This window comes from Xenopus tropicalis, chromosome 5 (genome assembly GCF_000004195.4).
Source record: "Xenopus tropicalis strain Nigerian chromosome 5, UCB_Xtro_10.0, whole genome shotgun sequence".
Classification (NCBI taxonomy): domain Eukaryota; kingdom Metazoa; phylum Chordata; class Amphibia; order Anura; family Pipidae; genus Xenopus; species Xenopus tropicalis.
Genome location: NC_030681.2, coordinates 151,946,838 through 151,971,905, shown reverse-complemented (window position 1 = coordinate 151,971,905; position 25,068 = coordinate 151,946,838). Strand labels below are relative to the sequence as shown.

At 40.3% G+C, this 25,068-nt stretch overlaps 3 protein-coding genes across 4 annotated transcripts in view; 1 reads left to right on the top strand and 2 right to left on the bottom strand.

Annotated features, from left to right (window-relative positions):
* The window catches only part of extl3 (exostosin like glycosyltransferase 3), a 57,951-nt gene that overhangs the window by 19,030 nt on the left and 13,853 nt on the right, over positions 1–25,068 (top strand).
* LOC108644799 lies at positions 9,145–10,590 on the bottom strand. 2 transcript variants are annotated; one of them, XR_004222859.1, is made up of 3 exons: positions 10,444–10,590; positions 9,867–10,267; positions 9,145–9,737 (listed from the first exon to the last, which is right to left on the bottom strand). XR_004222859.1 is itself a non-coding variant. In XM_031903091.1 (3 exons), the coding sequence occupies exons 1-3, from the start codon at positions 10,248–10,250 to the stop codon at positions 9,636–9,638; spliced, it is 231 nt and encodes a 76-aa protein (XP_031758951.1). In that variant the 5' UTR covers positions 10,251–10,396; the 3' UTR covers positions 9,145–9,635. The 2 variants fall into 2 exon arrangements, 1 of the variants encoding a protein (XP_031758951.1); XM_031903091.1 differs by lacking the exon at positions 10,444–10,590 and having other exon boundaries at positions 9,867–9,953; positions 10,209–10,396.
* On the bottom strand, positions 16,246–18,437 carry LOC116411111 (DNA damage-regulated autophagy modulator protein 1-like). The gene is made up of 7 exons (XM_031903090.1): positions 18,185–18,437; positions 18,033–18,100; positions 17,811–17,950; positions 17,543–17,720; positions 17,308–17,366; positions 16,966–17,052; positions 16,246–16,834 (listed from the first exon to the last, which is right to left on the bottom strand). The coding sequence occupies exons 1-7, from the start codon at positions 18,376–18,378 to the stop codon at positions 16,733–16,735; spliced, it is 828 nt and encodes a 275-aa protein (XP_031758950.1). The 5' UTR covers positions 18,379–18,437; the 3' UTR covers positions 16,246–16,732.

Genomic DNA, 25,068 nt, shown 5'->3' with positions numbered 1-25,068 from the left:
ATCATCTGCCGTTTTCCAGAATTGTTCAGAATGTCATAAAAGCGAGGGCATTTCAGTGGCAGGTACAGGCTGTAAGCAAATGTAGAGGCTGCTAATCTACTTAATACAGGGGAATCCCTATGCTGCCATAGTTTTATGGTATCTCTCTGTACAGGCTATGAGCAAACTTAGGGGGCTGTTCCTGCTGAATTGTGCTTAGTACAGGGGAATCCCTATGTGCCATAGTTTTATGGTATCTCTCTGTACAGGCTATGAGCAAACTTATGGGGCTGTTCCTGCTGAATTATGCTTAGTACAGGGGAATCCCTATGCTGCCATAGTTTTATGGTATCTCTCTGTACAGGCTATGAGCAAACTTAGGGGGCTGTTCCTGCTGAATTGTGCTTAGTACAGGGGAATCCCTATGCTGCCATAGTTTTACGGTATCTCTCTGTACAGGCTATGAGCAAACTTAGGGGGCTGTTCCTGCTGAATTGTGCTTAGTACAGGGGAATCCCTATGTGCCATAGTTTATGGTATCTCTCTGTACAGGCTATGAGCAAACTTAGGGGGCTGTTCCTGCTGAATTGTGCTTAGTACAGGGGAATTCCTATGCTGCCATAGTTTTACGGTATCTCTCTGTACAGGCTATGAGCAAACTTAGGGGGCTGTTCCTGCTGAATTGTGCTTAGTACAGGGGAATCCCTATGTGCCATAGTTTATGGTATCTCTCTGTACAAGCTATGAGCAAACTTAGGGGGCTGTTCCTGCTGAATTGTGCTTAGTACAGGGGAATCCCTATGTGCCATAGTTTTATGGTATCTCTCTGTACAGGCTATGGGCAAACTTAGGGGGCTGTTCCTGCTGAATTGTGCTTAGTACAGGGGAATCCCTATGTGCCATAGTTTATGGTATCTCTCTGTACAAGCTATGAGCAAACTTAGGGGGCTGTTCCTGCTGAATTGTGCTTAGTACAGGGGAATCCCTATGTGCCATAGTTTTATGGTATCCCTCTGTACAGGCTATGGGCAAACTTAGGGGGCTGTTCCTGCTGAATTGTGCTTAGTACAGGGGAATCCCTATGTGCCATAGCTTTATGGTATCTCTCTGTACAGGCTATGGGCAAACTTAGGGGGCTGTTCCTGCTGAATTGTGCTTGGTACAGGGGAATCCCTATGTGCCATAGTTTTATGGTATCCCTCTGTACAGGCTATGGGCAAACTTAGGGGGCTGTTCCTGCTGAATTGTGCTTAGTACAGGGGAATCCCTATGTGCCATAGTTTTATGGTATCTCTCTGTACAGGCTATGAGCAAACTTAGGGGGCTGTTCCTGCTGAATTGTGCTTAGTACAGGGGAATCCCTATGTGCCATAGCTTTATGGTATCTCTCTGTACAGGCTATGAGCAAACTTAGGGGGCTGTTCCTGCTGAATTGTGCTTAGTACAGGGGAATCCCTATGTGCCATAGTTTTATGGTATCTCTCTGTACAGGCTATGAGCAAACTTAGGGGGCTGTTCCTGCTGAATTGTGCTTAGTACAGGGGAATCCCTATGTGCCATAGCTTTATGGTATCTGTCTGTACAGGCTATGAGCAAACTTAGGGGGCTGTTCCTGCTGAATTGTGCTTAGTACAGGGGAATCCCTATGTGCCATAGTTTTATGGTATCTCTCTGTACAGGCTATGAGCAAACTTAGGGGGCTGTTCCTGCTGAATTGTGCTTAGTACAGGGGAATCCCTATGTGCCATAGTTTTATGGTATCTCTCTGTACAGGCTATGGGCAAACTTAGGGGGCTGTTCCTGCTGAATTGTGCTTAGTACAGGGGAATCCCTATGTGCCATAGTTTTATGGTATCTCTCTGTACAGGCTATGGGCAAACTTAGGGGGCTGTTCCTGCTGAATTGCGCTTAGTACAGGGGAATATATACATGCTGTCATAGCTCTGTGGTGTTCCCCTGAATACACCAGTTTGTAGAAATGGTAGCCCTGAGTTCTGCAGACACTCTGCTAAAGCCCAGTTCCAGAGTATGTTTAATCACAGACAACACTCCCTGCCCCACAAACTTAATTTTCCATACAACAGACACACACCCACTACGTTAGGGGAAAAACATACAAACTTAACTCTTGGCTAAAACATCTTTTACCCCAGTGGCAACAAAAAGAATCCAGACCCCCCCTTAAAGGGGTGGATCACCTTAGTATGTTACAGAATAGCCTATTCCCAGCAACTTTGCAATTTGTTTTTCATTATTTATTTTTTATAGTTTTTTTTTTAATCATTTGCCTTTCTCCTTTTCCTCTTTCCAGCTTTCAAATGGGGGTCACTGACCCCGGCAGCCAAATATATTGCTCCGTGAGGCTCCAGTTTTATTATTATTGTTACTTTTATTACTTATCTTTCTATGCAGGCCCTCTCCTATTCATATTCCCACCTCTTGTTGAAACCACAGCTTGGTTGCTAGGGTAAACAAGACCCTAGCAACCAGATAGTTGCTAAAATACCAAAGGGGCACTAGTACTGTACTAGGGGTACAGAACCCTTTGCCAAGGTTGAATGTTGTTGCTAACAGCTTGACAGGCTTGGAAACTGAGCCAATCAGTGCCCGGCTCTCCAGGAGCGTGTCCCTGTCTGCCCAGAGGGGCCCTTTCCTTCCCCGGTGACACTGACGGACGTTTCCCGTATTATTCCTGGTAAATATTTGCACAAATGGAGTCGATTCCGCTCTCCTATCAATTTTACAACAAGATACACATTTTCCCCCCCTTTCCCTGTGCTCTGTGTTTGTATTACATTATTCATTTCTCTAGGAAATCGCCTTATTATTTACAATTCTGAAGGTTTTTTTTACGTTACTCCGGTGCATTATGGGTAAAAGCAAACATTTCTTTTCAACTTTCGACATCAGTAGCGTTTCTGGGAACTGATTCCCCTGTTTCCTTTATATTTAATGTTGGAGTGGAGCCAATATGTTTGCTGGATAACAGGATATATATATATATTATACAGGGAGGAGCACACCCTATAAAAGTCCAAATGCCCTTGGTGCAGGTCAAAAAACAAAAATATAATAGAAAGAGTGCCACACACATAGGGACTTGATACACTGGTTTGTCCCTGAGGAAGAGCACAGATTGTGCTCGAAACGTTGGAATTTTTTCAATAAAACCACTTTTTCTTTTGTATCAAGTCCCTATGTGTGCGGCACTCTTTCTATTTTATATATATATATATATATATATATATATATTTCTATATATATATATATATATATATATATATATATCTTTGAGAAAGGCTACTGTTGTAGCCGAAACGTCAGTTTTTTGTTTTTTGCACCCAAATAAAACCTATTTTTTCTATAAGTCCTGTGTGATGCGATCCATTTTCAACTACTGTCTACGCTAATGAGGACTGCACCCAGGCAATCGGTAACCATTTATTTTGTGAGTGCTGTACATTTTGAACTGTATATATGTATGTATATATATATATATATATATATATATATATATATATATATATATATATATGTGTTATATATATATATGTGTTATATATATATATATATATATATATATATATATATATATATATATATATATATATATATATATATATATATATATATATATATAATATGTGTGTGTGTGGTTGTTTCATGACCTTGATGCCTTGGTTTATTTTGCCTTTATTTTCTTCCTGCTGTATGGAACGTGCTGTGTGCATTCTGCCATGTCCGGCCTAATATTAATGTCAATGGTACAGCTAATGTGATGGATAAATCTCCCCAGGAAGCAAAAGAAGATAATGTAAATGTCCTTTAACCCTGTATCACTGCTAAGTGTAGATTGTAAGCTCTTTTGGGCAGGGCTCCCTTCACCTCTTGGTATTGGTTATTTATTGCTTTATATGTTAAGGTACCCATACACGTTAAGATTCGCGGATCTTCACCCGATATCCCCACCTACAGGTGGGCGATATTGTGGGGAACGTGTAGGCTAATTCGATCGTTTGGTCCTGGGGCCAAGCGATCGAATTATATTGGCGGCAATGGGGCAGTATGTTCGGGGACCACATCAATGAGCCAATGCGGCCCCCGATCCGACTAGATTTTTTAATCTGCCCGATCGAGATCTGGACGATTTCAGGTCTAAGGGACTGATATCGGCCCATGTATGGGGACCTTTACCCTGTATGTCCAATGTATGAAACCCACTTATTGTACAGCGCTGCGGAATATGTTGGCGCTTTATAAATAAATGTTAATCATAATAATAATAATAAAGTGTGCAGCCCTATTGCTGGCTGTGGGTGGGGCTACAGCTGGTTGAATCTTGGCTACCACGGGTGACTGTGCCTTCCCACTGGCAATCAAATGAATTGCTGATGGGAAGACAAACGCGTTGCTTTGTTTTCTGATGTCGCAGAGCAGAAAACCTTGCCCTTAAGCTGTAGCCCCATGAGTTCAGACATGTAGCAGCCAATCCCTATTTGGCTTGCAATGCACCAGGTGAATTCTACACTGCCCAGGTATAGAAGTAGAGAGCAATTATTGTAATTATCCCATTTTCTCATTATCCCATGATTTCTCCACTTAAAAAAACTACTCTTGAAAATATTAATGTACATAAGAAGTTCCCTATAAGTCATATTGATTGTTTTTCATTGATAGGCCCTATTATTATTACTAATAACATTTATTTATAAAGCGCCAACATATCCCGCAGCGCTGTAAAATAAGTGGGTTTCATACATTGGACATACAGAGTAACATATAAAGCAACCAATAACCAATACAAGAGGTGAAGAGAGCCCTGCCCAAAAGAGCTTACACTCTACAAGGAGTAACATATAAAGCAATCAGTAACCGATACAAGAGGGGAAGGGAGCCCTGCCCAAAAGAGCTTACACTCTACAAGGAGTAACATATAAAGCAATCAATAACCAATACAAGAGGGGAAGGGAGCCCTGCCCAAAAGAGCTTACACTCTACAAGGAGTAACATATAAAGCAACCAATAACCGATACAGGAGGGGAAGGGAGCCCTGCCCAAAAGAGCTTACACTCTACAAGGAGTAACATATAAAGCAACCAATAACCGATACAGGAGGGGAAGGGAGCCCTGCCCAAAAGAGCTTACACTCTACAAGGAGTAACATATAAAGCAACCAATAACCAATACAAGAGGGGAAGTGAGCCCTGCCCAAAAGAGCTTACAATCTACAAGGAGTAACATATAAAGCAACCAATAACCGATACAAGAGGGGAAGAGAGCCCTGCCCAAAAGAGTTTACAATCTACAAGGTGTAACATATAAAGCAACCAATAACCGATACAGGAGGGGAAGGGAGCCCTGCCCAAAAGAGCTTACACTCTACAAGGAGTAACATATAAAGCAACCAATAACCGATACAGGAGGGGAAGGGAGCCCTGCCCAAAAGAGCTTACACTCTACAAGGAGTAACATATAAAGCAACCAATAACCAATACAAGAGGGGAAGAGAGCCCTGCCCAAAAGAGCTTACACTCTACAAGGAGTAACATATAAAGCAACCAATAACAGATACAAGAGGGGAAGAGAGCCCTGCCCAAAAGAGCTTACAATCTACAAGGAGTAACATATAAAGCAACCAATAACCGATACAGGAGGGGAAGAGAGCCTTGCCCAAAAGAGCTTACAATCTACAATGTAAGTCATTTTCATTTGAAGCCCCTAAACCTGAGTGTTTGGCCAACCTGACTGTCACTTCTCAGCCTGTCAGTTACAGCTTCTAATGCTAACGGCCTACTGCTGCACAAATATGGCCCCCCCTCATAGAGGAACATGGGGGATCTGACAGGGAATGTAAAAGCATTGGGCAAATACTTTTACAGCAAAATTATCCCCATGCAATAACAATGCAATGATAGACGGTTTAATTTCTGGTGTCAGTATCTCATTAAGTTCATAGATTAAGACCATATAACAGGAATAAAAAAAAAAACATTTTTTAAATTAAAATGAAACTGTCATAAGAAAATTCCCCCAAAACCATATCAAATTAGTGATAAATGTGATATTTTATTCTTCAACGTATTGCCATGTTTTGCAGTCATATTTCCCATATCGGTGACCTGTTCTGAATCGGTTGGTTGGATCAAGAAATCGCAATCAGGTGCAACCAACTGCTCTGATTTATGGGGGGGGAATCAAGATAAACGAGTCCACTAACAAAACATGGAATATCTTGCTCTGTAAAACAAACAGCTCTTGTGAAACATATTAATATATATATATATATATATATATATATATATATACACACACAGGTATGGGGGAGTAATTATCCTGAATCCCATTTGCTAGAAAGCTTTGAATTATGGGAATGTATTTTCTTATTCATTTATTTAATATACAAACCCATATATTGTTTAAAACCGAAGTTTCGGTCCTCATTAGGACCTTTCTCATACACACACATATATATATATATAATACACACACACATATATATATATATATATAAATATATATATATACACACAGAGGCTGTTGATGTTATTGCTGAAGAGGCAAATTCCCTGCCGCAGCCAAGGTTATTTATGTGGAACTTGCTGTGTTTGCACCAGTCCCTTGTACATAACCTTTACACTTGTTCCCACTCTATATATCGCGTGCCCTTTCTTGTTTTGCATGTATATATACATATATCATTTCCATTGGACTTGCCAGGTCAGGTTAAAGGTGCTGATATATTCTCCTTACTGTTGTTATGGGGGCATGTTCTCCTCCTCTGAAATAAGGTCATTGTTGGTTCTTCATTATTATAATTTAAAGGAAAACTATACCCCCAGAATAAATAAACATATATATATATATATCTCAATCATAATAATAAGTGGCCTATTAAAGAATCGCGCCAAACTGGAATATATATATCAGTAAATATTGCCCTTTTACATTCTTTCCCTTGAGCCGCCATTTAGTGATGGGTTGTGTGCTCCCTCAGAGATCAGCTGACAGGAAGTGATGCAGCTGTAACTGTAACAGGAAGTAGTGTGGGAGCAAAAGGCAGAACTCTGCCCATTCATTGGCTGATGGTGCCTAGCATGTATGTGTGCCTTGGCTTGTTTGTGTGCACTGTGACTCCTATGATCCCAGGGGGCGGCCCTTAGTACATAAAATGGCAGTTTCCTATTTAGGATTACCCAATGGCACATACTGCTAAACAAGTATATTTATATATAAATGGTTTATTTAGATGAAGCCGGGTTTTACATATGAGCTGTTTATGCAATATATTTGTATAGAGACCTACATTGTTTGGGGGTATAGTTTCCCTTTAAACAATTGCCCAATCTGTATTCAAAATACACTAAAGATCATTATGCTTGCAGACATGGGGCATGTTGGGTCAGCCAGTTAAATGCCATATCTGTTGGGCAGGGCCCTCTGTAGCGCCCTTATTGGTGATTGGTTCAGTGTAACAATGTGCCATCTTGTCTTTGTTTCTCATTATATTTGCTGAGATTGATCCTTTTCTAGGGGAAACCTTTAAGGAATGTAAGCAATTCTCTTTCTTTTCTCCCCCAGGCTATAGTAAATAAGGGTGCCAGCAGCTGTGTGGCTGTCGGTGGGAGGGGCACTTGTACTGATATTTACCCAGGCTGCAGCGTCTTAAAGGGGCAGTTCACCTTTAAATAACTTTTATAGAATGGTTATTTGTTATAGTTTTTTTAATTATTTGCCGCCTTCTGTAGCTTTCAAATGGGGGTCACTGACCCCAGCAGCCTAAATAGACTTGCTCTGTGAGGCTACAATGTTACTGTTATTCCTTTTATAAGGTATTTTTCTAATCTGGGGTTCTCCTCTTCATATAGCAGCAACAAACAGTGTAAAGTAAGAAATGAGCTGGCTATGTATTACCCCAGGTTGAGGGAAAGCTTCAGGTCTGGATCTGTTATCCGGAAACCCGTTATCCAGGAAGTTCTGAATTACAGGAAGGCCATCTCCCATAGACTCCATTATAAGCAAATAATTCTGATGTTTATAAATGATTCCCTTTTCTCTGTATTAATAAAACAGTACCTGTACTTGATCCCAACTAAGATATAATTACCCCTTATTGGGGGCAGAACAGCCCTATTGGGTTTATTTAATGGTTAAATGATTCCCTTTTCTCTGTAATAATAAAACAGTACCTGTACTTGATCCCAACTAAGATATAATTACCCCTTATTGGGGGCAGAACAGCCCTATTGGGTTTATTTAATGGTTAAATGATTCCCTTTTCTCTGTAATAATAAAACAGTACCTGTACTTGATCCCAACTAAGATATAATTACCCCTCATTGGGGGCAGAACAGTCCTATTGGGTTTATGTAATGCTTTATTGATTTTTTAGTAGACTTACGGTATGGAGATCCAAATTACAGAAAGACCCCTTATCCGGAATACCCTTGGTCCGGAGCATTCTGGATAACAGGTCCCATACCTGTACAGACCAGTGCTTATTGGCTGCTAGAATATTAGTGATATGTTGGGATACCATCTAATACAAACTGATAGGAGTAAGATGTACATCATAGGGCCCATTTATCAATGTACAATTGAGTCCAAATGCTAAAAATTCGTATTTTTTCTAACTGACTTTTTTGTACTTTGCGACACAACAAAGTCAGAAAGGGTTTCTCTCCTTTTCCGATTGTTCGGATACAAAAATTTCGGAACTTGCTGATCGTACCACGATACTTTCGTACAACCACGATGCGATCCGAAATTTTTGTATCTAATATGATGTTTTCCCACTTGTACTTTTTGAAGTCCGAAATCTGGACTTCGATAAATCAGCCCCCATATGTGCTACTATGTGCTGAATTAGTAACCTTGCAACATTCTATGGAGTCTTTAAATTATTGTATAAGTCCTTCTATTTTAATTAATTTTTTGTCATTACAACTCAGACATATTTTGTTTTCCCCTTACACAGTTTAGCAGTGATTGGCCGTACAGGAGCCCTTATACCCTTAGTACAGTCAGCTTGTGACCTGGAACCTTAACCCCTAATACACAGGGGAAGAATAAATGATTACACAGCGTGTAGGGACGAGGATTTTTCCCGGTACCCCGCCGGCCCAGTCCAAGGCTGACTGACAAAGACTTACAGCAGGGAACAGAGAATTAACGTGAATTAAATCATTTATTTTATTTAAGGTCATTGACAAAACCCATAGGTTATTACAATAGCTTTGAATTACAATAGGATCCACAGGAAGGAGTAGTCCCACGATATCCCAAACAGATCATTGGTGGGAGCCGAGCGGGTGCTTACGGTGCAACAGATATTTTGTATTGGATCCCTCCTTGGACTTATCTTCTTCATACAGCGGCAAGAGCCTAACGGATGGCTCGGGCCTAACGACTTGTTGGAGTGAGAATTGAAATCCATCTTCACACATGTTAATGAGGCTTTATGTGCCTTAGAGCACTCACATCCAGCAAATTGTACTTCAGTCAAGTCTTAAGCCGACCAAACCCTGGTTAGTATTATCTGTGATTTGCATCTCTGAGTAAAAAGCACTTCCCTGACAGATATCTCAGTGGGCAGATTGGAAATTCCCACTGGCTGAGGACTGCTTCAGGTCACAGATGCCACATCCAAACCTTCTCCCTTATATTTCACTCTCTTCATTGGCCTCTACATCACCAGGTAACTTGGTTCTGACATAGAACCAATCGTCCTTCATGTTCTTGGGTATTGTGAAACCGTAGATCTATAGCAGGATAAAAAGGCAACATTAAGATTTTGCAGAGTAATAATATAATTGTGCAAATGTTTAACTATTCCCTTACTTTTCTGATAAAATTCAATATATATAAAAGAAATGCTATTGTGTACTTACCTTGAAGTCTGTAGCAAATGTGGCCAAATACCCATAAAATGTGACAGTTGAGAGCCATTCGCTGGTAACTCGTAAGATGTTCATGATCTGAAAAACAAATTATGAGTTGATTTCCACAAGAAAATGATTGATGGTTGCACAGTGACAGGACTGAAATACACATGCATTCCATTTACAGAATAAACTGCTACACTGTGCCATGGCTATGATTCAAATAACATTTACTGGCACAAAGCTAAAGCCAAGAGTGAGCACTAAAGATTGGTACAACTGGTATATTGCAAGTCCCCTGTGTGGCCCTAAAGCAATAGTACAATACATAGAATGAGCAAATCCCCATACCTCATACAGCTGTGTGTTTACTGGTGCCATCCAGATGAACATGAAAGCAAACGCTGCACCTGAAACAATTATAAAGGAGAAATTAGCTCTTTGCCAATGTCTAATTAAAATGTAAAATGTTTTAAAATGCTGACCCCTCCCCTCACCCACCTACCCCCCATGACTAGATATAGAACAACGTTGGTACAGAGTATCTGTTAATTCAAAAGTAACATTAGAAGTAAAATAAAAATACCTATCACTAAGAAGAATACGGTGGTCACTGATATTATCAAGCGCAAAAGGCACTTGACTCTGCCGTCCTTCTCCGGGGGAGTCCTGTACGATATCACGGTGTTTATTATAGTATAGGCACTCGCACAAACAGTGGCTGTCAGCACTCCTGCTATGTGTGCGCTCTGGAACGCCAGCACCTAAACACACAGATACAATCAGTCAGTAAATGTATTATTATGCGTTTGTTCCATGTTTCTAACACTTTATGGGAGAGGAACGCATCTTACCGGAAAGTTCTCCAAAAAGTAAGCTTGGCATGCCAACAATCCCAGCAGCAATAGGGCTACGTTGGCCCAGGTACGCTTCTTTCCAGATTCAGCGCTGCGATGCCTCAGCAGGGTGTATCTGGCGTACATTGTGGCAGCTCCTAAGGAACAATATGAATTTAGTTAGCTTATTGGCACTTACAATTCATTAGGTGGGAATGTAAGGATATATGTTACACTTACCGATATAGCAACAGATACCATGCATCACGGTAAAAGCAATATTGGCCAATGCAAAGTCCCGTAAACCACTGGAAAAGAGAGAAAACATATGATTATTAGTTTATCAGATCTGACGTTTATCACACAGAGACCCAATTTAGAATTTCCCTCACCTTGTATAGGGTGCAAGTCCAGAGAAAAATGCTGCCATGTTATAAATCAAAAGGCCAATAAAAGACACCGATATTATGAAGAATGGGGCTAAAGCCATTATAGTCACTGCAGATATCTTCATTTTAAAGTCAAAAGATGAAACAAAACAAATAAGATTAAAGAAAATAATGCACAAGGCAAAAAAAGATCTCATGTTGTTCCTTGGTAAGAAACGCGATGAATGATCCTGCCGGTGTAGCTGTGTGTATAATGTACAGCCGGCTCGATGACATCACAATGGGAGCATTGTGATGTCACTGCACTTTTGTGACTTCTGAGGCCTAAAGGCTTTACACACTGAATGTGGGCAGAGGGCACTGTGATGTCACTGCTTCTTTGTGACTTCTGGGTCCTAAAGGGTTCCGATTCTTTTCAGTTGGAAACAAATACCAGTATTCTGTAAATGAAAAGTAGAAGTATATTGGAGACAGAGTAAATAAAAATAAACCTAGAATCTTTATATGTGAGACCTGATTTTACAGATGCGCCCTTTCCGAATGGGGCCTCATTCCAGTTTTACAGCACGGCTTGGCATATTACTGATATTAACTTGAGTGCAGCAGTTTGGCAACTATGAGCGTTGGTTTATGTATAAGGCCTACAGCTGTAGCCTGTAACGTAGGGAGAAAGCTGTGGGGAGAAAGCCTTCACTAGTTCTGCTACTGTCATTGCACAAAATATACTAATAAACTTGTAGTTTTGTGCAATAAGTACAATTTCACTGAAAGAAATACAATGTGCGGACAAAGTATATTCTCTTTAGTTTGCTAAATAAACAGTTTTTGGGCTTTAAAAACCACAGCAGATGTATAATTCCTGCTATTAATGTTTGGTACACAGAATGCAGTAGACATTTTCGAGTATTTTATGTATACTATAAATATATATGCAGGTATGGGATCCGTTATCTTGAAACCCGTTATCCAGAAAGTTTCGAATTACGGAAAGGCCGTCTCCCATAGACTCCATTATAAGCAAATAATTCAGATTTTTAAAATTGATTTCCTTTTTCTCCATAATAATAATACAGTAACTGTACTTGATCCCAACTAAGATATAATTACCCCTTATTGGGGGCAGAACAGCCCTATTGGGTTTATTTCATGGTTAAATGATTCCCTTTTCTCTGTAATAATAAAACAGTACCTGTACTTGATCCCAACTAAGATATAATTACCCCTTATTGGGGGCAGAACAGCCCTATTGGGTTTATTTCATGGTTAAATGATTCCCTTTTCTCTGTAATAATAAAACAGTACCTGTACTTGATCCCAACTAAGATATAATTACCCCTCATTGGGGGCAGAACAATCCTATTGGGTTTATATAATGCTTTATTGATTTTTTAATAAACTTTCGTTATGGAGATCCAAATTACGGAAAGACCCCTTATCCGGAATACCCTTGGTCCGGAGCATTCTGGATAACCGGTCCCATACCTGTACAGACCGGTGCTTATTGGCTGCTAGAATATTAGTGATATGTTGGGATACCATGTAATACAAACTGATAGGAGTAAGATGTACATCACACGGCCCATTTATCAATGTACAATTGAGTCGAAATGCTAAAAATCATGCACTGAAGGTTCAAAGTCAAAAAGGTTTCTGCTCCTTTTCCGATTGTTCGGATACAAAAATTTCAGAACTTGCTGATCGTACCACAATATTTTCGTACGACCACGATGCGATCCGAATTTTTTGTATCTAATATGATGTTTTCCCACTTGTACTTTTTGAAGTCCGAAATTTGGACTTCGATAAATCAGCCCCCATATGTGTTACTATTTGCTGAATTAGTAACCTTGCAACATTCTATGGAGTCATTAAATTATTGTATATTTCCTATTTCCTTCTATTTTAATTAATTTTTTGTCATTACAACTCAGACACACTTTGTTTTCCCCTTACACAGTTTAGCAGTGATTGGCCGTACAGGAACCCTTATACCCTTAGTACAGTCAGCTTGTGACCTGGAACCTTAACCCCTAATACACAGGGGAAGAATAAATGATTACACAGCGTGTAGGGACGAGGATTTTTCCCGGTACCCCGCCGGCCCAGTCCGACGCTGACTGACAAAGACTTACAGCAGGGAACAGAGAATTAACGTGAATTAAATCATTTATTTTATTTAAGGTCATTGACAAAACCCATAGGTTATTACAATAGCTTTGAATTACAATAGGATCCATAGGAAGGAGTAGTCCCACGATATCCCAAACAGATCATTAGTGGGAGCCGAGCAGGTGGTTACGGTGCAACAGATATTTTGTATTGGATCCCTCCTTGGACTTATCTTCTTCATACAGCAGCAAGAGCCTAACGGATGGCTCGGGCCTAACTACTTGTTGGAGTGAGATTTGAAATCCATCCCTTATATTTCACTCTCTTCATTGGCCTCTACATCACCAGGTAACTTGGTTCTGACATAGAACCAATCGTCCTTCATGTTCTTGGGTATTGTGAAACCGTAGATCTATAGCAGGACAAAATTTGAAAGGCAACATTAAGATTTTGCAGAGTAATAATATAATTGTGCAAATGTTTAACTATTCCCTTACTTTTCTGATAAAATTCAATATATATAAAGGAAATGTTATTGTGTACTTACCTTGAAGTCTGTAGCAAATGTGGCCAAATACCCATAAAATGTGACAGTTGAGAGCCATTCGCTGGTAACTCGTAAGATGTTGATGATCTGAAAAACAAATTATGAGTTGATTTCAATAAGAAAATGATTGATGGTTGCACAGTGACAGGACTGAAATACACATGCATTCCATTTACAGAATAAACTGCTACACTGTGCCATGGCTATGATTCAAATAACATTTACTGGCACAAAGCTAAAGCCAAGAGTGAGCACTAAAGATTGGTACAACTGGTATATTGCAAGTCCCCTGTGTGGCCCTAAAGCAATAGTACAATACATAGAATGAGCAAATCCACATACCTCATACAGCTGTGTGTTTACTGGTGCCATCCAGATGAACATGAAAGCAAACGCTGCACCTGAAACAATTATATTGTTTCTTACCTGGTTGTCCAGTGGTTCACGCGCGCCAATGCGCACTTCCAGCTCCTATGGTACTTGAAGGTACGTGCGCATCCTTTTAAAACCTGGGGCGTGCTTTTGACATCATCGCGCTAGGCGCGAAATTCAAATATTTAAAGGCGCTTGTGGTTGTTTTCAGTGCCCAACTTCGGTTTCGCCTCCTGGTTCTTTTTTCTGCTGGTTTGTGATTCTGATTCGTGTTTTGTCCCTTGCCTGACTCTGAACTTGCTGTGTGCCGCCTGTACTGACCCTCTGCCTGTTACTTACTAAGTTTTCCGGAATAACGTTAGGTTCCCTAGCCTGCTCAGAACATCTGCCCTGGTCCTCTCACAATAAGTCCTGGCGGCACCCGAGTAGCGGAGGGCTCCTCCCGAAGTGAAAGGTGGCTGTTATAGGCAGAAGAGTGAGCTTAGACAGGGACCTTGGCTTTTGTTCTGAGTTTTGGGATACCGAGCGTGACAGGAGAAAGCTGTGGAAAGAAAGCCTTCACTAGTCCGACTACTGTCATTGCACAATATATACTAATAAACTTGTAGTTTTGTGTAATAAGTATATTTTCACTGAAAGAAATACAAGGTGCGGACAAAGAATTATTCTCTTTGGTTTGCGAAATAAACAGTTTTTGGGCTTTAAAAACCGCAGCAGATGTATAAATCCTGCTATTGATGTTAGGTACACAGAATGCAGTAGACATTTTAGAGTATTTTATTTATACTATAAATATATATGCAGGTATGGGATCCGTTATCCGGAAACCCGTTATCCAGAAAGTTTCAAATTACGGAAAGGCCATGCCCCATAGACTCAATTATACGCAAATAATTCTAATTTTTAAAATTGATTTCCTTTTTCTACATAATAATAAAACAGTACCTGTACTTGATCCCAACTAAGATATAATTACCCCTTATTGGGGCAGAACAGCCCTATTGGGTTTATTTAATGGTTAAATGATTCCCTTTTCTCTGTAATAATAAAACAGTACCTGTACTTGATCCCAACTAAGATATAATTACCCCTTATTGGGGCAGAACAGCCCTATTGGGTTTATTTCATGCTTTATTGATCTTTTAGTAGACTTACGTTATGGAGATCGAAATTATGGAAAGACCCCTTATCCGGAATACCCTTTGTCCAGAGCATTCTGGATAACAGGTCCCAAACCTGTACAGACCAGTGCTTATTGGCTGCTAGAATATTAATGATATGTTGGGATACCATCTAATACAAACTGATAGGAGTTTGATGTACATCATAGGGCCCATTTATCAATGTACAATTGAGTCCAAATGCTAAAAATTGGTATTTTTTCTAACTGACATTTTCGTAGCTGCAGAGTGCCATTGATTTCTATGGGAGGCTTCCAAAATCATGCACTGAAGGTTCAAAGTCAGAAAGGGTTTCGCTCCTTTTACGATTGTTCGGATACAAAAATTTCGGAACTTACTGATCGTACCACAATATTTTCGTACGACCACGATGCGATCCGAATTTTTTGTATCTAATATGATGTTTTCCCACTTGTACTTTTTGAAGTCCGAAATTTAGACTTTGGTAAATCAGCCCCCATATGTGTTACTATGTGCTGTATTAGTAACCTTACAACATTCTATGGAGTCGTTAAATTATTGTATATTTCTTATTTCCTTCTATTTTAATTTTTTTGACATTACAACATACTTTGTTTTCCCCTTACACAGTTTAGCAGTGATTGGCCGTACAGGAACCCTTACACCCTTAGTAATAGTCAGCTTGTGACCTGGAACCTTAACCAATAATACGCAGGGGAAGAATAAATAATTAGACAGTGTGTAGGGACGAGCGAAATGTGGCAACTTGAAATGCAGGGCCCACCGGGGCTTCTTCCTCAGGGGCCCCTGCATCCCCCAATGGCCCCCGCTTCTTTAACCCCCTCCCCCCGCAGAGGCTCCAACCCTCTCCCGAGACAGCCCCCTGGGGGGGCATCGGATCTGGGCTGCCGGGTCCCACCAGGATTTTTCCCAGTACCCCGCCGGCCCAGTCTCACGCTGACTAAGACTTACAGCAGGGAACAGAGAATTACCGTGAATTAAATCATTTATTTTATTTAAGGTCATTGACAAAACCCATAGGTTATTACAATAGCTTTGAATTACAATAGGATCCACAGGAAGGAGTAGTCCCACGATATCCCAAACAGATCATTGGTGGGAGCCGAGCGGGTGCTTACGGTGCAACAGATATTTTGTATTGGATCCCTCCTTGGACTTATCTTCTTCATACAGCGGCAAGAGCCTAACGGATGGCTCGGGCCTAACGACTTGTTGGAGTGAGAATTGAAATCCATCTTCACACATGTTAATGAGGCTTTATGTGCCTTAGAGCACTCACATCCAGCAAATTGTACTTCAGTCGAGTCTTAAGCCGACCAAACCCTGGTTAGTATTATCTGTGATTTGCATCTCCTGAGTAAAAAGCACTTCCCTGACGGATATCTCAGTGGGCAGATTGGAAATTCCCACTGGCTGAGGACTGCTTCAGGTCACAGATGCCACATCCAAACCTTCTCCCTTATATTTCACTCTCTTCATTGGCCTCTACATCACCAGGTAACTTGGTTCTGACATAGAACCAATCGTCCTTCATGTTCTTGGGTATTGTGAAACCGTAGATCTATAGCAGGATAAAAAGGCAACATTAAGATTTTGCAGAGTAATAATATAATTGTGCAAATGTTTAACTATTCCCTTACTTTTCTGATAGAATTCAATATATATATAAAAGAAATGTTATTGTGTACTTACCTTGAAGTCTGTAGCAAATGTGGCCAAATACCCATAAAATGTGACAGTTGAGAGCCATTCGCTGGTAACTCGTAAGATGTTCATGATCTGAAAAACAAATTATGAGTTGATTTCCACAAGAAAATGATTGATGGTTGCACAGTGACAGGACTGAAATACACATGCATTCCATTTACAGAATAAACTGCTACACTGTGCCATGGCTATGATTCAAATAACATTTACTGGCACAAAGCTAAAGCCAAGAGTGAGCACTAAAGATTGGTACAACTGGTATATTGCAAGTCCCCTGTGTGGCCCTAAAGCAATAGTACAATACATAGAATGAGCAAATCCACATACCTCATACAGCTGTGTGTTTACTGGTGCCATCCAGATGAACATGAAAGCAAACGCTGCACCTGAAACAATTATAAAGGAGAAATTAGCTCTTTGCCAATGTCTAATGAAAATGTAAAATGTTTTAAAATGCTGACCCCTCCCCTCACCCACCTACCCCCCATGACTAGATATAGAACAACGTTGGTACAGAGTATCTGTTAATTCAAAAGTAACATTAGAAGTAAAATAAAAATACCTATCACTAAGAAGAATACGGTGGTCACTGATATTATCAAGCGCAAAAGGCACTTGACTCTGCCGTCCTTCTCCGGGGGAGTCCTGTACGATATCACGGTGTTTATTATAGTATAGGCACTCGCACAAACAGTGGCTGTCAGCACTCCTGCTATGTGCGCGCTCTGGAACGCCAGCACCTAAACACACAGATACAATCAGTCAGTAAATGTATTATTATGCGTTTGTTCCATGTTTCTAACACTTTATGGGAGAGGAACGCATCTTACCGGAAAGTTCTCCAAAAAGTAAGCTTGGCATGCCAACAATCCCAGCAGCAATAGGGCTACGTTGGCCCAGGTACGCTTCTTTCCAGACTCAGCGCTGCGATGCCTCAGCAGGGTGTATCTGGCGTACATTGTGGCAGCTCCTAAGGAACAATATGAATTTAGTTAGCTTATTGGCGCTTACAATTCATTAGGTGGGAATGTAAGGATATTTGTTACACTTACCGATATAGCAACAGATACCATGCATCACGGTAAAAGCAATATTGGCCAATGCAAAGTCCCGTAAACCACTGGAAAAGAGAGAAAACATATGATTATTAGTTTATCAGATCTGACGTTTATCACACAGAGACCCAATTTAGAATTTCCCTCACCTTGTATAGGGTGCAAGTCCAGAGAAAAATGCTGCCATGTTATAAATCAAAAGGCCAATAAAAGACACCGATATTATGAAGAATGGGGCTAAAGCCATTATAGTCACTGCAGATATCTTCATTTTAAAGTCAAAAGATGAAACAAAACAAATAAGATTAAAGAAAATAATGCACAAGGCAAAAAAATATTTCATGTTGTTCCTTGGTAAGAAACGCGATGAATGATCCTGCCGGTGTAGCTGTGTGTATAATGTACAGCCGGCTTGATGACATCACAATGGGAGCATTGTGATGTCACTGCACTTTTGTGATTTCTGGGGCCTAAGGGCTTTACACACTGAATGTGGGCAGAGGGCACTGTGATGTCACTGCTTCTTTGTGACTTCTGGGTCCTAAAGGGTTCCGATTCTTTTCAGTTGGAAACAAATACCAGTATTCTGAAAATGAAAAGTAGAAGTATATTGGAGACAGAGTAAATAAAAATACACCTAGAATCTTTATATGTGAGACCTGATTTTACAGATGCCGCCTTTCCAAATGGGGCCTCATTCCAGTTTTACAGCACGGCTTGGCATATTACTGATATTAACTTGAGTGCCGCAGATTGGCAACTATGAGCGTTGGTTTATGTATAAGGCCTACAGCTGTAGCCTGTAACGTAGGGAGAAAGCTGTGGAAAGAAAGCCTTCACTAGTCCTGCTACTGTCATTGCACAAAATATACTAATAAACTTGTAGCTTTGTGCAATAAGTATATTTTCACTGAAAGAAATACAATGTGCGGACAAAGAATTATTCTCTTTAGTTTGCTAAATAAACAGTTTTTGGGCTTTAAAAACCACAGCAGATGTATAATTCCTGCTATTAATGTTTGGTACACAAAATGCAGTAGACATTTTCGAGTATTTTATGTATACTATAAATATATATACAGGTATGGGATCCGTTATCCCGAAACCCGTTATCCAGAAAGTTCCAAATTACGGAAAGGCTGTCTCCCATAGACTTCATTATAAGCAAATAATTCTAATTTTTAAAATTAATTTCCCTTTTCTCTGTAATAATAAAACAGTACCTGTACTTGATCCCAACTAAGATATAATTACCCCTTATTGGGGGCAGAACAGCCCTATTGGGTTTATTTCATGGTTAAATGATTCCCTTTTCTCTGTAATAATAAAACAGTACCTGTACTTGATCCCAACTAAGATATAATTACCCCTTATTGGGGGCAGAACAGCCCTATTGGGTTTATTTCATGGTTAAATGATTCCCTTTTCTCTGTAATAATAAAACAGTACCTGTACTTGATCCCAACTAAGATATAATTACTCCTTATTGGGGCAGAACAGCCCTATTGGGTTTATTTAATGGTTAAATGATTCCCTTTTCTCTGTAATAATAAAACAGTACCTGTACTTGATCCCAACTAAGATATAATTACCCCTTATTGGGGGCAGAACAGCCCTATTGGGTTTATTTAATGGTTAAATGATTCCCTTTTCTCTGTAATAATAAAACAGTACCTGTACTTGATCCCAACTAAGATATAATTACCCCTTATTGGGGCAGAACAGCCCTATTGGGTTTATTTCATGGTTAAATGATTCCCTTTTCTCTGTAATAATAAAACAGTACCTGTACTTGATCCCAACTAAGATATAATTACCCCTTATTGGGGCAGAACAGCCCTATTGGGTTTATTTCATGGTTAAATGATTCCCTTTTCTCTGTAATAATAAAACAGTACCTGTACTTGATCCCAACTAAGATATAATTGGTTCTTATAAACCAGTTTGGGAGACTTTCTAATTTTAAAATTCATTTGGGGAAATCAGAGGTGTTAAACATCAATCTTCCAGATCAGGTTAAAGGCATGTTAGTAAAAGAGTTTCCTTTTCAGTGGGCATCACAGAGCATAAAGTATCTTGGTATACAGATACCAACGGTGTTAAATAAACTATATCAACTGAATTTTCCACCGTTAATTAATAAGCTCCAAAAGCAATTTAATATGTCGAGTAATCTTGGTTTATCTTGGTTTGGGAAGATTCAAGCAATAAAGATGACAATTATGCCCCAGATACTTTATTTTCTACAGATGATACCAGTGAAGATACCTAAAAGATTTTTTAAAGAAATGAAATCACTAATTTCAAAGTTCAAATGGGAGGATAAATCACCTAGAATAAGATATAGTATTTTAACCCTTCCTAGCTGTACCTGATACTCACTTGTATTATTTGGCAGTCCATTTGGGGAGAACATTGTATTGGCACCTAAAGGAAACAGAAAAAGAATGGGTAGAATTAGAACAATCAGTAAGTCCTATCCCTCTGAGAAACCTATTGTGGAGCAAAACTATAAAATTATAAGCCAGTTAAACAAACATCCTACAATTACTGCAACATTAGATACTTGGTATAGATGTAGATTTTTGTTTAAACTTATGTCAGAATTTCCTATTTTACAACCCCTAACATTGAATCCAGATTTTCTTCCTCGTCTTGATCCCAAAGCATTTTATCATTGGAGTACTTACAATAATAGAGAAACTAGGGTATCGGATTTTTATAAAAATGGCAAAATAATATCATTGTCGACTATCCAGGAAATGTGGGGAACTCATCCTAGAGATCAATGGTGTTATTTTCAACTTCATCATTTTTTAACTAAAGGAAAACCATTTTTAGGAGACTTCACTAGTACTTCATGGGAAATCCTTCTAGTTAAGCAACACATTCCTGATAAAATTCTTTCGACTATATATAAAATTATTCTTGGTAACCAGGAAAATGAATCCCTAAAATTATTTTGACGCCTGGGAAAAAGAGATGGGAATGTCTATTCCCTCTACAATAAGACTAAGGATTTTGCAAAATATTCACAAAGCATCGAGAGCATCTAGAATAAGAGAGATGCTATTTAAACTTATTACAAGATTGTATTATGTACCAGAGAAATTACACGTAATGTTTCCAACCTTATCAGAGTTATGCTGGAGGTGTAACAAGGAAATAGGTTCTTTTAAGCACATTTGGTTTACTTGTGTAGAAATTAGGGATATTGGTCCAAGATTTGTACCACAATTGGTAAAGTTACGGGTATCAAAATCTTAAGTACTGATTTGATGTATTTATGATTTTATTTTGATGATAAGGAAAACGCTGTAGTAACAGATAAATTAACTTTACACCTTTTGAATACGGCTAAAGCCCTGATTCCTAAAGCCTGGAAAATTAGTAAACCACCTTCGTATTCGGAGTGGATAAATCTAGTAGAGGAATCTAAAAAACTGGAGGAAATAACTCCTCTAATACAAAGCAAATTAGTACAATATAGGGCAACGTGGTTACCTTGTTTAAAAATGAACAAGATACGGTGTTAAATTGTGTGTTGAAGATGTATAAGATGTTTTGTATAGTATATATTGGTTGAGAGTTATATAAACTGAAATGTAACTTGATGTAAGCTCTTTGATATAAATTTCAGTTGATTATATGTGATAGGAGTGCCCTATCTCTCTTTTGCCTATCCCTACTTTCTTTTTCTCCCCCCCCCCCCCCCCCCCTTTTCCTTTCTGTACCCCTATTTTCTTTTGGAAAAATGATAAATAAAGATTGATTAAAAAAAAAAAGATATAAATACTCCTTATTGGGGGCAGAACAATGTTATTAGGTTTATTTAATGGTTAAATGATTCCCTTTTCTCTGTAATAATAAAACAGTACCTGTACTTGATCCCAACTAAGATATAATTACCCCTTATTGGGGGCAGAACAGCCCTATTGGGTTTATTTAATGGTTAAATGATTCCCTTTTCTCTGTAATAATAAAACAGTACCTGTACTTGATCCCAACTAAGATATAAACTCTTATTGGATACAAAACAAACCTATTGGGTTTAAGTAATGCATTCTGGGTAATGGGTCCAACACCTGTACTGGTTTTCCCTGACCCTTTGTGTGTGCGTTTCCTGTTTAGAGCAAGTCCCGCAGTCCCAGGGCCCAAAGGGCAATTCCTTGGGGCACATGTGCAGGTATTTTCTGCCCAGGAATGAGAAATCTCTTTGGAATTCTCTGAAAGTAAAAATGCTGCATTGTGTGCTCATTTGGCAGAAGACTAAATACCCAGACATGCCTGCAGCCATTTACATGGGGAGGGGTGCTATCGTTAAGTAGATCCCGGGCCAAAAATCTCTAGCAGTTTTGTGCACAGGCATAGAGCAAGTGTACACACGTGTTTAAAGAAGGGGGTGCATGGCTTTGTTTGTTTTAAGGGGTTTGGGGGCTACATCATCTCCTATGGGCATTTCCTTCTTCCTAGCAACTTTGCAGTTGGTCTTCATTATTTTTTTTATAGTTTTCAAACTATTTGCCTTTCTCTTCTAGCTATTTCCAGCTTTCAGGTGGGGGTCACTGGCCCCATCAACCAAAAAGCTATTGCTCTGTCAGGCTTCAGTTTTATTGTTACTTTTTATTACTTGTCTTTCTATTTAACCCCTCTCCTATTCATATTCCTGTATTTCATTTAACCCACTGCCTGGTTAATAAGGTAAACAAGACCCTAGCAACCAAATAGCTACTGAAATGCCAAACTGGAGAGCTGCTGAACAATATCTTCCCAATAATATTTTACTTGCTGTAGAAGTAATAGTTTTTCATTCCAAAGGCAGATATTGGGGTAATGATCCAAGTAACGCTAGTTCAGGGGTTTTGGGTATCGGAGATTTGAAGATATCTTCAATTAGTTTGAATATTTGTGACCAATACGTTTCAGCAGTTTGGCTCTCCCACCGTATATGGAATAAGGATCCAGTTTTCCTGCAGAAATATATGTTTTTAGACAAGTACATATTTGGCCAATGACCCCACCTCGCACCTTTGTTCCATGGGTATCTATTGGTTTGTGGGCCCAATATGTAAATGCGCCATTGCATTTTAGTGTTGCGCTGCTGCGGGTACAAGTTGGGTGCATTCAAGCTCTTCCAGTAGTCATGAGTGGTTGATAAAAAAAATCAACCCGTGCCCGACCCCAACCCGTCTATGTCCTGTCTGCAGCCAACCCAAAGCTGGCAAGTCTTGGTATTTATAGACCCACCCCCTTTCCTCTCTGATGTCATGGAAGGGGTGAGGCATGCAGATGAGGATTTATAAATAGCAAGTCGGCTCGAACACTGTGGGACCTGGGTTGGGCCAGGGCATGTTGGAAGGGGTGGGTTAGGGTCAACTATTTGTTTAATACATTCTTGAGGTGGAAGCAGGACATAGTATGGTCATGGGAATGGTGAAGGCCAACCTGAACCCTCCTGCAATGCACAAAAGCTGTGTGAATGTTGCCCCAAACCTGCGGGTTTCAGGCCGGCCCACACATCACTATCTTTCAGCTGGTTGCGGCCAACTAGTTGACCAAGCTCTGTTCTTGGGCCCACCCACCCGCAATGTCAGTGCACCCCGATTCCTCCTCCTTCTGTTAGCCTTTGCTGCTTTATAGAATTTGGCCTGCCCCACCCCCTCCAGTGATGCCACAGAGGGGCAGGTATATAAGTAATAACGGGTTGGGAAAGGGTGGGTTAGGTTTAAGCGCAGGACCAGTTTTGACCCATGCGTGGGCGGATGAAGAAATAATGGGGAACTGCAGTTCTGATGGTTTGGGCCGTCGGTATGATAGAAAGTTGCCCATTACATGTATGGATTCTGTGCATTCGTCACACACACGGGCTGATCAGTCACATACAGGATTGCCCAGTGTATGGCCACCTTAACTGGAGTAAAATTAGAGGCCCATAATGGCTATATGAATAACCAAGGACTCTTTGTGGCCACTTCTGATAGTTTTCGAGGCCACAATGCACATCCAGGGCACCCGTTACTACGTGTCACTCATTTGGGTGCAGATTTATTTCTGTTGCTGCCAAATTTAGACATATAGTGGATTTAGGTTAGCTGAATGTACATGGCCGTGGGCTGGCTTTAGGGAAAGTAGGCTGCAGCCAGCTGCTCCGTGTGCGGTGTAAATATGCCGTATCCCAAGCTGATCTGTGTGCGGGGGGAATATGCCCTATCCCAAGCTGATCTGTGTGCGGGGGGAATATGCCCTATCCCAAGCTGATCTGTGTGCGGGGGGAATGTGCCCTATCCCAAGCTGATCTGTGTGCGGGGGGAATATGCCCTATCCCAAGCTGATCTGTGTGCGGGGGGAATATGCCCTATCCCAAGCTGATCTGTGTGCGGGGGGAATGTGCCCTATCCCAAGCTGATCTGTGTGCGGGGGGAATATGCCCTATCCCAAGCTGATCTGTATGCGGGGGGAATATGCCCTATCCCAAGCTGATCTGTGTGCGGGGGAAATATGCCCTATCCCAAGCTGATCTGTATGCGGGGGGAATATGCCCTATCCCAAGCTGATCTGTGTGCGGGGGGAATATGCCATATCCCAAGCTGATCTGTGTGCGGGGGGAATGTGCCCTATCCCAAGCTGATCTGTGTGCGGGGGGGAATATGCCCTATCCCAAGCTGATCTGTGTGCGGGGGGAATATGCCATATCCCAAGCTGATCTGTGTGCAGCGGGAATATGCCGTCCTGGCACCACAGTTATTTAAAGGGCATACACCCCCATTCCTTTGCCAACATGAGCTCAACAGGAACAAAAATCATTTTTGTTTAAATTCAGGAATAGGTGCTGAATAATGAGCTGCTTATCTCAGAGCTTGACAAAGGCTGCAGCTTAGGGAAGGGGGTTTGTTTATAAAGAGCTCATCTAAACAGAGGTAGTTGCCTTTTAGGGCAATGGCCCACAGGAAAATAAGTTGCCCGCGGTTAATCTTGGCTACCACAGGTGACTAATCTCCCTGAAATGCTCTGGGTGCAGTTACAAGTGAAGGCC

Coding starts and splice junctions, on each gene's coding strand:
- LOC108644799 (XM_031903091.1), bottom strand. CDS start 10,250: ATGTTCATCTGGATGGCACCAGTAAACACACAGCTGTATGAG. Junction 9,954..10,208: donor TAAACACACAGCTGTATGAG/GTATGGGGATTT, acceptor TTTGTTTTTCAG/ATCATGAACATCTTACGAGT. Junction 9,738..9,866: donor CATTTGCTACAGACTTCAAG/GTAAGTACACAA, acceptor ATCCTGCTATAG/ATCTACGGTTTCACAATACC.
- LOC116411111 (XM_031903090.1), bottom strand. CDS start 18,378: ATGAAATATTTTTTTGCCTTGTGCATTATTTTCTTTAATCTTATTTGT. Junction 17,367..17,542: donor CGTATTCTTCTTAGTGATAG/GTATTTTTATTT, acceptor TAATTGTTTCAG/GTGCAGCGTTTGCTTTCATG. Junction 16,835..16,965: donor CATTTGCTACAGACTTCAAG/GTAAGTACACAA, acceptor ATCCTGCTATAG/ATCTACGGTTTCACAATACC.